We start from the raw sequence: 12,786 nt of genomic DNA, 5'->3' as shown, positions 1-12,786 counted from the left end.
GGGGGGGGGGGGGGGGGGGGGGTAAAAAAATTAAAACTGTACATCATGCAGTGCGTTGGAGAATGATGATCCAAGTACAGATCTGTACTCTATCTTCTTTTTTATTTGTCTAACTCGTAATCGTAATGTCAAGTCCTACGTGTACATTGAATCAGGGTATCCGTATCGGGATTCAAAGTAGTCAAGATACGCCTTCAGTAGATTTATGCATCTATACACATTTATTATCATATGCGCTACTATAGAAGCCAAGTGGAAGAATAAACGGAACTCCTGACCCAAAATCCCCCATATACGTTCTCATTATAATAATAAAACACGAGCAACGCCTGGAACCAGGAACAGATAAGAAATGTCATGAGGAGAACAACAACCGCCTTTATCACACCGCCACCATCATCTTGTTGAAGCCGAGCTTGGAAAACAGCGTGTCCATGGCCACCCACTGCCGTCCACACTTGTCAAGGTACTTGTCCACAACCGACTTGACGGTGCCAAAGCGTACGCGGTTGTGCTCTGCCAGTGCGATGAGCTGCTCTCGCTCTGATGCCGAGACGGATGCGCTGCCCGTAGCAGCGGCGGCGACAGCCTTGGTCTTGGCCCTGTCCACGTCCCACAGGCTGGCAAGGTAGACGAGCTGGTTGTAGATGGCCTTCTCCGTGTACTCGTAGCGCATGCGGCCTAGGCATCCCGTGGCCAGGCCCTTGGGACCTAGGCACCGTGTGCCGTATACGCTCATCTGGCGCGTGCGGTTGCCGCACTGCGAGTCGTCGCATACCAGCCAGCCCTCGTAGTACCGGGACGTCTGGCTGCGTACGGCATGCTCGACCTGAGCCACAATCGACAGTGTCGAGAGCGTGGCGCCGCAGCCCTCGGTGGCACATACCACTCCTGACGCAGAGATGCGGTTCAGCGAGCCGCCCAGGCCTTCAAACTCGAATGAGGACTTGCACCTGCGGCACCGCAGAGATAGGCGGGAGCACTCGCTGAAGCGCACCTCGTCGGGAATTTGCGACTCAAGAGGGTGAATCTCCATGTCGTTGTTGGACGACCCGCCGTTGTTCTGTACAGAGCTGTACTTGCGCACGTCCAGACCCAGCTGCTCAGCCAACTGCGCCGTCGACGTGCCCGTGATGTTGGCGCATAGTCGTTCTACGGAGGGGAAGATCTGCTTTCCGATATACCACTCAACGTCAGGCACCAGGCTGGTGTCGGCCTTGAGGTCTGCTGGGGCGCGTGCTCGCTTGGCTGCCGTCTCCGAGCTCTTGCCGTCTCCAGTGATGATGTACGACACCACGTCACCCTTGCGCACCGTCTTGCCTCGCTCCATGTCGCGGAGGGCGACTTGGACCTGCGGCATCGAGTCGGCGTTGGGGTACTCCTTGGGTCCTTTGCCCAGCTGCGTGAATATGATGTACTTGGACGTGGGTATCTGCTGCTCTCGCATCTTGTCCGCCGTCTCACGTAGGTACTCATGAATACGCGCAATCGAGACCTCGGTGTCGTTGCCAGACAGGATCTCATCCAGCAGGCGTTGTGAGATCTCTTTGGACAGGGCGCAGTATTCACGACGGCGCATGTCCAGACCCTTGACCTCGAGCTTGTCGATATACTTGCCGTCCTTCTCGACAAGGTCGATGGCTGCATACTTCTTCTTGGCTTGCAGAAGGATGCGTCGGAAGACATTGTCGACGTCAATCTCCAGGAGCTTGTACTGCTCATTGACGGCCTTCTTGAACTCGGCGCCAACCTTGAAGGCTTCGGCGATCGAGTTCACATTGGCGTTGATCATGACCGAGTCCGTGTCACCGTAGATGACCTGCAGCGAATTGCTCTCGGCCAACTCTTTGGTGCGTCTTAGAATCTCACGGCCCTTGTAAGTCGTCAGGACGGCCAGGGGGCGGGCGTAGAAACGAGACTTGGTGTATCCCAGACAACCGTACATGGAGTTGGCCGTCAGCTTCAGCGCCAGCTGCTTAATGTCCCAAGTGGCAAGCTGCTCCGGTGTCGCCTTCTTGTCCTTCATCAGACTCTTGACCTGGCGACGTCGCCCGACGAGTGTGGCAATCAGCCGGGGGAAGATACCCTGCTCCTGGTCCGTAGGCACCTCGGGGACGGCATCTTCGTCCTCGCTCTGTACGTGAATGACAGGTTAGTGGAACTGTTGTTCAAAGGGAAGAGGGGGGGTGGGACGGCCTTACAACAGCGGAGCGGTCGACTGTCGTGAAGCAAATGTTGAATTCCTGGATGATGGAGGGATAGAGAGAATTGAAGTCCATGACAAGCACAAACTTGTCGTAGAGTCCCTTGACAGGTTCGAAGACGAGACCGCCCTTGTACTTGTCCTTCTTCTTCGTCTCTCCGCCCTCCTCGTTCTCGTCCTCAGGCCTGGGACGGCCACGGAAGCCTTGCTTATCGGGGCAAATGTACTTGCCACGGTGGAACTCGTGGAGAAGAATGTACTCGTTGCGCTCAGCGCGGGTACCGGTCAGCGTACGCGCCCATGAATTGCCGGCCAGGTTGGTCAGGACCTTCGTCAGAGGCAGGATCTGCGTGCCCAAGGCGAGGGCTGCGATGTAATGCGTGTCGGCTTCCATGTGCGAGATATAATCCATGAGACCCTTCTTCTCCTTGGCCCAAGTGTTCAGGGCAACCTCGTTATCGACATCACGGCGGCGGTTGTCGCCGGATAGATACAGGCTGCACATCTCGGTCAAGCTCCATGTCTGGCACTTGTTCATGACCGATTTGCCCATGTCGTTGGCAAGGTCGCAGAGGAGTCGCCCAGAAATGATCTGGCGCTCGGCAAAGACGTTACCACCCATCTTGGTGATAGAGCTCGGCCACTGCGATCTGCGGAAGCGGCCCAGCCTTGACCACTGATGAGTCTTCTTCTCTTGCAATCGATCCAGGAGGACGCTGTAGTCGACTCCCTCAAACTGGTGGCCAAAGATGACATCGGGATCTGTCAGATCCATTTGCGCTAAAAAGTAGCTAAGGACGTCCGACTCTTGTTTCTTGAGCACAATGGGCCCACCCTTGGATCGGCTCTTGGCCAACTGGTCGAACCCGATAGGAAATGACGGGCCATGAGGTCGGATGACTGTGAAGGTGCGGCAAGGTATTTTCCCAGCCGGGGTCGTGTCGCTAAGTAGCACATTGTCATAGACCCTGGCACTGATGGCCAGGATCTCCTGCTTGTTCTCCTTTTGGTTGTAGGCTGTCCTGAGAGCGACGCTCATCAGGGTCAGGGGCGGCGCGTCCAGGTTGTCCGATTCGGTTGCAACCGAGACCATGTTGGGATGCTCAGCTAGCACCTCGAGCTTGCAGTGCGAGGCGTTCTTGATGGCGCCAAAGTCAGCGTCCTCAATTTTCAGCCAGCACGGTCCCATAATGTTCTTCCAGAGAACGAATTGCTCAAACAGGGCTGTGTTGGAGCCAAAGACGTGCGAAAACGTCTCGCCCATGCGGTTGGGGTCAACTTGCTGCTCTTTGGTCTGGGTCAGCAACACCGTCCATTAATCCCTTTCTTTTTCTTGTACGCAGAAGGGCACAACTCACTTGTGTAGGGGTAAAGGAGTTTCATGTACTGGGCCTCCTTGGGGACATCGGGAAGTTCAAAGGCGTACTTGCGAGTGCAGGCCTTGATTTTGTACATGCCGACATTCATCTTGGTCATCATCTCGTCAACCTCGTCGTAAACGTCCGTCATCTCAACGTCCTCATCTGTCTCGGCGCCATTCCTGAGCCGTTTTTGACGAGGCAGAAAGAAGAGCTTGCGAAGGATGTTGTCAACCTTGACGAAACAGCTGACGTATGTGTTTGTCTTCTTGTTGAGAACCTTTCCGAAGAGGCACAGACTTCCATTGACCTCGGTATAATCGGTCCAGAAGAAGTTGAGGCTTCCATCAGCCTCGATGGCGTCCTTGTGGTCAATCTTGCCGACGCACCTGGTGTCAGGCGAGGTGGTGACGACATTCAGACTGTCATTGAGCTGGTTCCATTCTGAGGAGTCGACTGTGGAAGACTGCAGGGGCTTGGCTGGGGAGGAGCCGGCTGGAGTAGGATAAGGCTCTGGCTGCTTGAGGATTTTCTTGATGGGCTTGGAGCCGCTAATGTTGACGCTGACCGTCCTAATTGCACCGGCGTGGGCAACTTCCATCATGTCGTCCTCGATATCGTCGTCCTTGGGCTCTTCCCTAAAATGAGCCTTTCTTTGGGCAACCTTGGCGGCCGGAGACGAGGGAGCAGGGTCGCTCATGGGCACATCTGCGGTGCTCGGGGGCTCCTCCTCAATGATGGAAGGCGGCATGTGACCCTCATTTTCATCGTCTGCAGTGGGCAGGGCAGGCGGGGACGAGGTGAAGCGGGTGTCGACCGACTTCATCTTCTTCAACAATGGTTGTTCACGTGCGGGGGAGAGAGCACGCGACTTGCGACGTTCACCTGATCGCTCGTGCTTGGGTATCCTGGTTGGGGCGGGGATGTTGGTATCGACTTCGCCGAGGAGACCAGCCATGAAATCAACATCATCCTGGGTCTTGGCAATCTTGGGCTTGGGCTGGGCCGTGACAGACTTCTTGGTGAAAAAATTGCCGATATCTTGGTCGTTGGCGTCACGCTTGGCCTGCTCGTCCTCACGAGCTTTTTTGGCTGCAGGCGGACGTTAGCAGGTATTCCAACAAGCTGTGTAGCAAGATGCTCATGACAAAAGGCAGTACTCACTCGCTTTACTTGGGCGTCCTCCCCTGTGGCTAATCTCGTCGGCCTCGCTGTCCGAGTCGTATCTCTGGACATGATCCCAGTCCTCTCGGCCGTCGTCGGCATATCCCTCGCCGTCATCGTCGACAACGAAGTCATCTTCGTTCAGGCGCTCACGGACCAACTTCTTGTATCCATCCTCGTCGACCTCGTCGAAGACGTTGTCGGCTTCGTCGACATTGTAGTTGGCAAAGGCCTTCTTTCCGGACTGACGGAGAGCACGCAGCTCCGCCAGCCTGGCCCTGTGTGTGAGTTTTGCCATGGCTGAAGACTGGCAGAGTCGCTAGACAGAGAAGAAGAAGGGCATATATGAATACCTGCCTGTCTACAGTCGTGATGAGGAAGGTCAGAGAGAATGTACGGAGGGAGTTATGGTGTATGGGCAATAGGCATGGGGGTGAGGGTGGAGAGTCTGTCCAGGGCGAAATCAATTAAAGGCCTTGAGCACAGACGCGGTCTAGGGGAGACGCGTCCATCCCCCCGCGTAACGCGTCGCGTACAGGGCTCTCTAATCTGTACTCGTATGCGCTTAAGACTGGTGAAGTCCCCTGCATTTAAAGCTTGCAAAGCCTCCAGCATTGGTGGCTGTACCTTGTATTATTAGAACCTACGGGGCCTGTAAAGTACCTGTGGGGTCAGTTGCTGACCATTGCCATGTACCTAGCTCTGCGACGTTAGTGGTCCACCACGGCCAGATACATGGAGTCCGTTCGTAATAAACGGCTTCTGCACCGGTTGGCAATTTGTCGCGAACAACACTGATAATGGGGGGGCATCCATCATGGTGTTAATGTTATCTTTACAGATTAGAGATGTTCTGCTGTTGAGTGATATGTACAGATTACATGTTTCGTCGAGCACCTTGTAGTCTGGACCAATGTAGATATTCGGTAGGTGCTAATAGCACATAGCTGTACCCTGTCCGCACCTGCCTCAACTGCCAATAGTAGCAGTAGATTCACCACTTATAAGGCAGGAAGGAACACAGTAGCCTCCTTCCCAACGTCATCCAAGGAAAGACCATTCAGGAGTTGTCGACCCGTTCGTTGCCTTGGCCACCTTCATCTCTTGGTGCTTCTCCTCTGACCGTTCCCCAACTCTTCATAACACAAGCTCCGACTATCGTTAGGTGAGCTCACGATCTTGGTGTTCGAGAGCCTCCATCGTTTCATTTCTTTTTTCATTCATTTTTTTATCTGCGCCTTCTTTCTTTTAGTACTTCTTTCTCTGTACCGAAATTGCATATTAAACGACATCATGTTCTTCCACGATCTGCTTGCTCGCGTTCATTGGTCTCGCCATACTACTCTGCGCCCCAACTAGCGGCAGGGCAGACTGCAGCACCGCTCATGGAGTAACCGGCCCGACGTCAAGCGCCGTGATGATGAAGACTATGACCATGATGGTATACCAGATGGTGAGCTGCTATTCTGGGTACTGGGACGCGCCATACGCTCCCTCTCTCATAGCTGTGACCCCGTCCCGCTGACCATTGACTATCACAGTTCCTGCCCGTGCTGTCAAGCGGAGAGGAAGTTTGAGCAACATCTTCCGGTCTGTCAAAGCCAAACTGCATCATGAAGATTTCACTTTTAGGGAAGAAAGTGCAATGGCTTTCTTTACCAATCCAAGGGATGATCGTGTACCAGTCTTGGAGGACGAAAAAGCTCGGCAAGCCACCCGCAGAGTGCCCCCTCCGCGCCTCGATATACTCTGTGAATCGCCTAGGAACAGCAAGGACTCATCGTTGGCATTCATGGCCTTATTGGAGCAAGCTGCAAATGCCATCGATTCTAAATACCGCGACGGGCTTGTGGACGAAGCGGGTCCGTCTACTCCGCCGGGTGTCCAGGAAAACCATACCGATGGCGGTAAGCAATATGAACCCTCTTCCGCCTGCGAGGAAGATGAGGAATGTGTGTCCGATCAAGCTCTAGGCCGTATGAAGGCCTCCCCCCCGCCCGCAGACTCGGTTCAAGAAGAGCTGAGGCGATGCCGTCGCTGTGGGCAAGATCGGGCTGGCTCTCCGGACGGCCCAGAGGGCGTCCCTGTGCACTTCCTCGAAACAATTCTGGAACAATCAATTCCTCTGAGGAAGCTGACCCATGGGCCCCAATTGTCAGACATCAAGGAGGAATCAATGGAGGACTTGAAGGAACCGGAGCTCTACCAGCTTTACCGCCATGGTGCTGTACGGCTACCATCCTCAGGTCGCGATAAGCGCCTACCGAATGAACGGTGGGAACGCAACCGTCAGGCACTCCAATACATGGGTCTTTGGGTAGACAACCCCGAGGAAAAAGATGCGTGCTCATCATTGCACTACGACGGGGATCTTGGAAGTATGGAACGAGTTCGATCTTGCAATACTTCGGGGACATGTGTGGCCTCGCTGCGGTCAACAAGTAACCCGATCCAAGAGCGGGATTGTACAGAAGCTACTTCTGAGGCAGCTTCGGCCATGACGGACTACGAGTATGAGGCCCGCGAACCCCAACAGCTGCCACCAGAAGCTCCCCCACACGACGCGAGCCGCCCCCGGTACCTGCCTCTCACCGGACCGGTCAACAGTGTGGCTAAAAAGACGGGAGCTGATGGCGGGCCGCCCCAGATACGGGTGATTCCTCCTGATGATGACGACGTGAATACAGACATATCGGAGAACCATGTGCCATGGAACAGTCGTGTTAGTGCCTTGATGGCGTTGCGGAGACATCCTTATTCACCACCCGAGAACGACTCTGAGACGGAAGCATCTTCGTGCTCAGGCAAGAGCAAGAAGCCCCCTGGCATGTCTCCTCTATGGCTAAGCCCCCCCTCCTGCGATATGACTGCTGGCTGTGGCGGAACGTGGGTCTAAATGTTTGGTTTGGTAGCTTGCGATGGCTGTCATGTCGATTATCACTGACAGGTATTGATTAGACGGGGACAGTAAATTCACAGTCGTTCCCGCTCGTCAGAAAGAGTCACAAGGGAAAGAGGCATTGAAAAACAGTACAATGCAGTATTTAGAGGAATCCGAATATGATAGAAACCAAAACATATTGGAAGAAGAGTAGTAGTATTATGCAAGATGTGATCCTCCCAAAGCAAAACTCCCTTGTTCCACGCTATGCCAATCCCAACGGAGGGTATATGCCATATGTTTTGACCTTTTCTTCTCCCCTCTCTTGTTACACGTATAATACAATTGTTTGTCCCGCCCATGGCTGTTGCACACTATATATACACACTCGGTAGACGTCTACCACTGGTCCCGCCTATCGTTTGATGACGATCTGTTTCCAGGCCTCTGGTAGTTACCCGTCGACCTTGGTCTAGATCTAGACTGGGGAGCTTGGATGGAGTCTTCGCGCGATGGCGTCGGTTCCCATGGATAGGAAGTCTTGCCATTACCACGGTTATCCCTGACTCTGTCTCTACTGCTATTAATGTTGTTCTTGTTGTTCTTGTTGTATCTGGGTTCTGGTTCCCGTCTGGGAGGTCTGTACGTGTCCCAGACCCATTCTGAGCCTTGCCTCATGACGAGGTCGTCGTCATCGTCGTTCTCGGTGGTTGTCCTCTTGGACAGGGAGGAGGGGAGGTTGGGCTCGCGAGTCTCGCGGTCGGCGAAGAAGGACTGGACCTCGCGGTTGATCTTGGCAGCTATAGGCTTCAGGTCGCGCAGGTCTTTTTCCGGGAGGAGGTGTTCGGACGTGACCTTGTCGAAGGCGCTGATGAACTGACGGGCCAGGGCAATGACTTCGCGCTTCTCGTTATACAGGTTGCCGCTGCCGCTGCCGCTGCTGCGGGACGGGTCAGAGGCCTTGAAGCATCGGTAGTGGGCGGCCTTGTAGGGGTCCCACAGACGGGCGAGGGACTCGGTGATCTGCACGCCGTACAGACGCTTGGCCTCCTCGACGTCGGGCATGGAGCGGAGGTGCACGTGGCTCACGAGCGCGACGCGCAAGTACAGGCGCATGGCGTGCAGGTCTGGGTGCTCCAGGCGGCGGAGCATGCTGTCAAGGATGGCGTTGGCGTTGGCCACGCTATTGCGGTTCAGGTTGTCGCGCACGCACGTCTCCATGGCTATGCGGAAAGCCGTGGCGTCCAGGTGGGAGTCGGGCATCATGTCGACGATGGACGCCGCGTGCGCGCTCGATCGCGCCACCTTGAGCATGCCCAGGAGCCTCAGCCAGTTGTCGCGGTCAGGCACGACGCCGTAGTGGCGCACCATCAGGTTCCAGTACTTGATGCCTGCCGTCGTCTGGCGCGTGGCAGACAGCGTCGTGAGCACGAGGGCGAGTGTGTTGCGGCCGGGCACGGCGTAAGCGGCCGGGCGGTTCTTGTGATGCGGCCTGGCGGCGTTGCCTCGCTGCTGCGGTGGCTTCTGCTGCTCGGGGGTTGCTTCTGCCGCTGCTGCTGCTGCTGCTGCTGTGGCGGCAATGTTGCGCATCGACTCGTCCGGTTGGGCGGTACCCAGCTCGGGCTTCAGTACGAGGTTGGGGATCTTCATGGTCTGCTCGAGCAGGTCAAAGATCTGACGCTTGTCCTCGCGACGCGGGGAAGCGAGGAGAAGTCTGCCCATGGAGCAGACGAGCTCCTCGTCGATGACGATCCTCGCGGCGAACCACTTGCGGACCACTTCCTCCCAGAGACCCTTGGCACGCTCGACCACCTTGATGGCGTTGGCGTACTTTTGGTCGGCGGGCAGGTCGTCGCCGTCTTCGTCTCTGGAAGCGCGGGAGCCGGCGCCGGCGCGAGGGGAGGCGGCGGCGCTGTGGTGGCGCAGGGCGTTGAAGATGGTGGTGTAGGTGTATGCCGTGGGCGAACGGGTGGACTCGTTGACGCTGTTGGCGATGAGGAACATGTTTTCCAGGTCGCCGGCGCGGGCGCACACGTTGAGGACGGCGTTGAGGTGGATCGAGTTGGGCTCCAGACGCTTGTCGTTGAGGAGAACATTGTAGTGCTTTACGGCCTCGGCGACAGCCTGCTTCGGGTGTTGAGACTTAGCCAGGCCGCGGAACATGACGGTAAAGGTACGAGCGTTGGGGAGCTGACCGCGTTTCTTCATCTGTTCGCCTTCGGGTCAGCTGTCACGTAGAAGGACGAAGGAGAGAGAGAGAGAAAGGAAACCTACATCATTGTACAGCTTGAGGGCGTGCTTCAGCTGCTGCCGCTGGAACTGATAGTCAATCAGGTGGTTCCAGGCCACGACAACCTGATTCCCACCGGCACTCGATTTCTGCACCAGCAGGAGCGCCTCGTCAAAGGCACCGCGCGCAAGGGCCTTTTCGACGTACTGGCCCACGGCCCACGGGTCGTCAGACATGTGACGCAGGTGCTTCTTGACAACAGCCTGAAGTCTATCCTTGGACCTCTTTTCCGCGACGTCGGCGTCATCGTCACCGCTCTTCTCGAGGGTCCGGGGCACATCTGCTGCTTCCGGCGCCGGTAACGTGTTGCCGACGGCGTTCGCGAATAGACGAACATCCAATATGCGTGCTGTGCGTGGGAGGACGGCGACAGGCCCCCTCCGTGCTCCAAATGGTACCCAGGAGACAAAGGCTGCCCTTGGCAAGCGGGCAGCGCATGCTAACAAGCTGCGCACCATTGTTCTTACGGTGAGGTGGGACGGAGATGAAGAGCAGACTAGAGAGGAGTTTGCTCTGACGGACCTCTTTGGCTTGAAGTAATATCATCGTATTAGGAGAGAAAAGCTGGAGAGAGAAGATGGCCCACAACGGCAGCTTATCTTATCAGCTGGCAGCTCTTGGGAACGCGTCTACTAAAACGGGTTTAGCTCTCAGAACCGACAACTTCCAAGCTGTTGGCTTCTCTCTCTTTGTCTTGCCGCGCGCCGCGTTCTCATCACCAAAACCTCACCTCTCTTTTTCGCCGGGTAGTAGCATCCCAACTGTCACCACCTAGCAGTAGTGCCTGCTCCTCTTTTCGTTTCGAACTGCGTCTACCGCATCCCTCCCCGTTACCGAGAACAGCAGCCATGGCGTCGACCGGCCAAGCAAACGACTTCCAAGCCTTTATCCACAATGGTTAGCCCACTACCACCACAAACTGGTCTTCCCTCCAACCTCTGACAACCCAATGTGCAGCACGCGAGCGCAAGAAGAATGAAGATCTAGCAAGCAAGCTCCTCTCATCCAAATCTCGTCGTCAGAGCGCACCCAACCTCAAGGCCCAAGCTGGCGGGTCCCTAGCCAGCCGGGTCGGCGTCAAAAAGGTAGAGGAAAAAACCGTGGCCCATACTAGAAACAACGTTGTCTTCTCTTTCTGCATCCGGCCATAGCTCATCCGACAACAAACTGTATAGCAACGCTCCTCCCTAGCCGGTGGAAACCCCTCCGCCCCCGGCAATGTCAACGGCGAATGGACACACGACCTTCACAGCTCGGTAAGCGGCGGCGGCGGCGGTGGCAAGCGAACCACGTCTCTGGGCGCACGCATAACGACACCCGGATCGGCGGCAGCACCCAAGAATGCCTACGGAAACAACATCAAACATAACAGCAGAGGAAACAGCAGGAGCAACAATCGCGCCGCTGCTGCCTTCGATCGCATGGCTGTCGACCAGCTCAACATCCGCCCATCTGCATCGGGTGCCGCCGCGCCGTCGTCATCGTCATCTGCATCTGGGAGGGGGATATCCATCCGCGGACTGGCCGGACCGTTCGTCGTCATGGCGCAGAACTTTGCACCGGGAACCACAGCTGCAGATGTGGAGAGTGCGATGACGCCCGTGGGCGGGGAGATGGAGAGCTGCCGCATCACCAAGACCTCGCCGTTTATGGTGGTCGAGATGGTGTTTCACTCCAGGGAGGGTGGTGAGCGTGTCATCCAGACGTTCAACGACAAGATGGTACGTTTCTCTCCCCTTCTTCTCCTCTATTCTCTTCCCCTCTCAAGGCTCAAGGTGTTCGCGGAGGAGAGGAAGAAGAAGAAGAAGAAGGTGGCAACAGCTGCTAACTGTGCTCTCAATCCAGGCCGACGGTCGTCTCATCAAGGTCTACCCCAAGATTGGCAACCAGCGCTCAGCACCGACCGCACCAGCAGCACACATTACAGGCAACATTATCGACGGGTCAATGGGCTTCCCCGAACCTCGTCCTACCGGACAAGGCACCCAGCTCTATAGTGACGCCATGGTCAGCAACAACAACAGCAACAACAACAACAATAACGGCAATGGCAGGAGAGGTCGTGGTGGACGCGGTGATGGTCGTAACCGTGGTCGTGGTACGAGGTAGTACAGCCACCACGACGCGTATTAAACCACATTTTTTGTTTCTTATTCATCTTCGTCATCACACTCTTCTTACCAAGGCAAGGCTGTTTCTCCCACGTATTTCAGCCCTCTGTATTGAACATAGCGTCAGGGGGTAGCGGGGACCGTATTGTACATCAAGTTGTTTTTTTCATCACCAAGGTCTTTGCCGCATCTTGTTCTTGTAATACCTATGAAGAAGGAAAGAAAATAATAGTATACGAGTATCGTTCTCATTGCTAGTATGCTTATGAAGAAGAAGAGAAAATAATGGTATGAGCATCATTCTCATTGCTAGTGGGCAAACGTATACACTATACCAAGAAAAGACGACAAGAAAAAAAAATCACAGGAGAACCTAACAGAATATACATGGTATATCACATCCCACCCCCTTACTATGTGAGACATGGCATGATCAAACGCAGAACTATGCCATATAATAAAGTGTCTTGTTCGTTTTCTTGGAGAGACATGACAAGATAGTCCGAAGAGAAAAAGATGACCGGGCGGGGAAAGGAGAGCAAGGGGAAAGAAAGAGCCAAACAAGATAAAAGAAAAAAGAAGTAAATAGCTTATATACAAGTTTTTGACCGCTATGCACTCTTCGTCGTTTTCTTTTTTTAATATCTGCTTCGGTTCTGATGAATCAAGCATCCTTCATGCCCTGGATTTCTTCCTCCTTTTCTCATTGCCATAGCTGCCTGCTTCCTTGCCCTTGTTTCTCTCCTTCTGGTATATCCGTCTCCCGGGCGGGAGGGGTA

General features: G+C 55.1%; 4 protein-coding genes across 4 annotated transcripts; 2 read left to right on the top strand and 2 right to left on the bottom strand.

Annotated features, from left to right (window-relative positions):
• Positions 1-382: 382 nt before the first annotated feature.
• On the bottom strand, positions 383-5,023 carry GMORB2_6810 (DNA polymerase alpha subunit A; the record flags this gene model as incomplete). Its single annotated transcript, XM_035468778.1, has 4 exons — positions 383-2,134; positions 2,202-3,490; positions 3,562-4,653; positions 4,726-5,023. The coding sequence occupies 4 exons, from the start codon at positions 5,021-5,023 to the stop codon at positions 383-385; spliced, it is 4,431 nt and encodes a 1,476-aa protein (XP_035321912.1).
• Positions 5,024-6,517: 1,494 nt separating this feature from the next.
• On the top strand, positions 6,518-7,621 carry GMORB2_6809 (uncharacterized protein; the record flags this gene model as incomplete). Its single annotated transcript, XM_035468777.1, has 1 exon — positions 6,518-7,621. The coding sequence occupies one exon, from the start codon at positions 6,518-6,520 to the stop codon at positions 7,619-7,621; it is 1,104 nt and encodes a 367-aa protein (XP_035321911.1).
• A 384-nt stretch (positions 7,622-8,005) lies between these two features.
• On the bottom strand, positions 8,006-10,354 carry GMORB2_6808 (PPR repeat; the record flags this gene model as incomplete). Its single annotated transcript, XM_035468776.1, has 2 exons — positions 8,006-9,814; positions 9,881-10,354. The coding sequence occupies 2 exons, from the start codon at positions 10,352-10,354 to the stop codon at positions 8,006-8,008; spliced, it is 2,283 nt and encodes a 760-aa protein (XP_035321910.1).
• Positions 10,355-10,744: 390 nt separating this feature from the next.
• On the top strand, positions 10,745-12,141 carry GMORB2_6807 (uncharacterized protein; the record flags this gene model as incomplete). The annotated part of the gene is made up of 5 exons (XM_035468775.1): positions 10,745-10,793; positions 10,854-10,966; positions 11,072-11,617; positions 11,742-11,839; positions 12,129-12,141. 5 exons carry the CDS (start codon positions 10,745-10,747, stop codon positions 12,139-12,141), a joined length of 819 nt encoding a protein of 272 aa, XP_035321909.1.
• Between the last annotated feature and the right edge of the window lie 645 nt (positions 12,142-12,786).

Source organism: Geosmithia morbida, assembly GCF_012550715.1.
Source record: "Geosmithia morbida isolate 1262 chromosome Unknown scaffold_6, whole genome shotgun sequence".
In the NCBI taxonomy this organism is placed as follows: domain Eukaryota; kingdom Fungi; phylum Ascomycota; class Sordariomycetes; order Hypocreales; family Bionectriaceae; genus Geosmithia; species Geosmithia morbida.
This window is presented reverse-complemented; position numbering and strand designations above follow the sequence as displayed.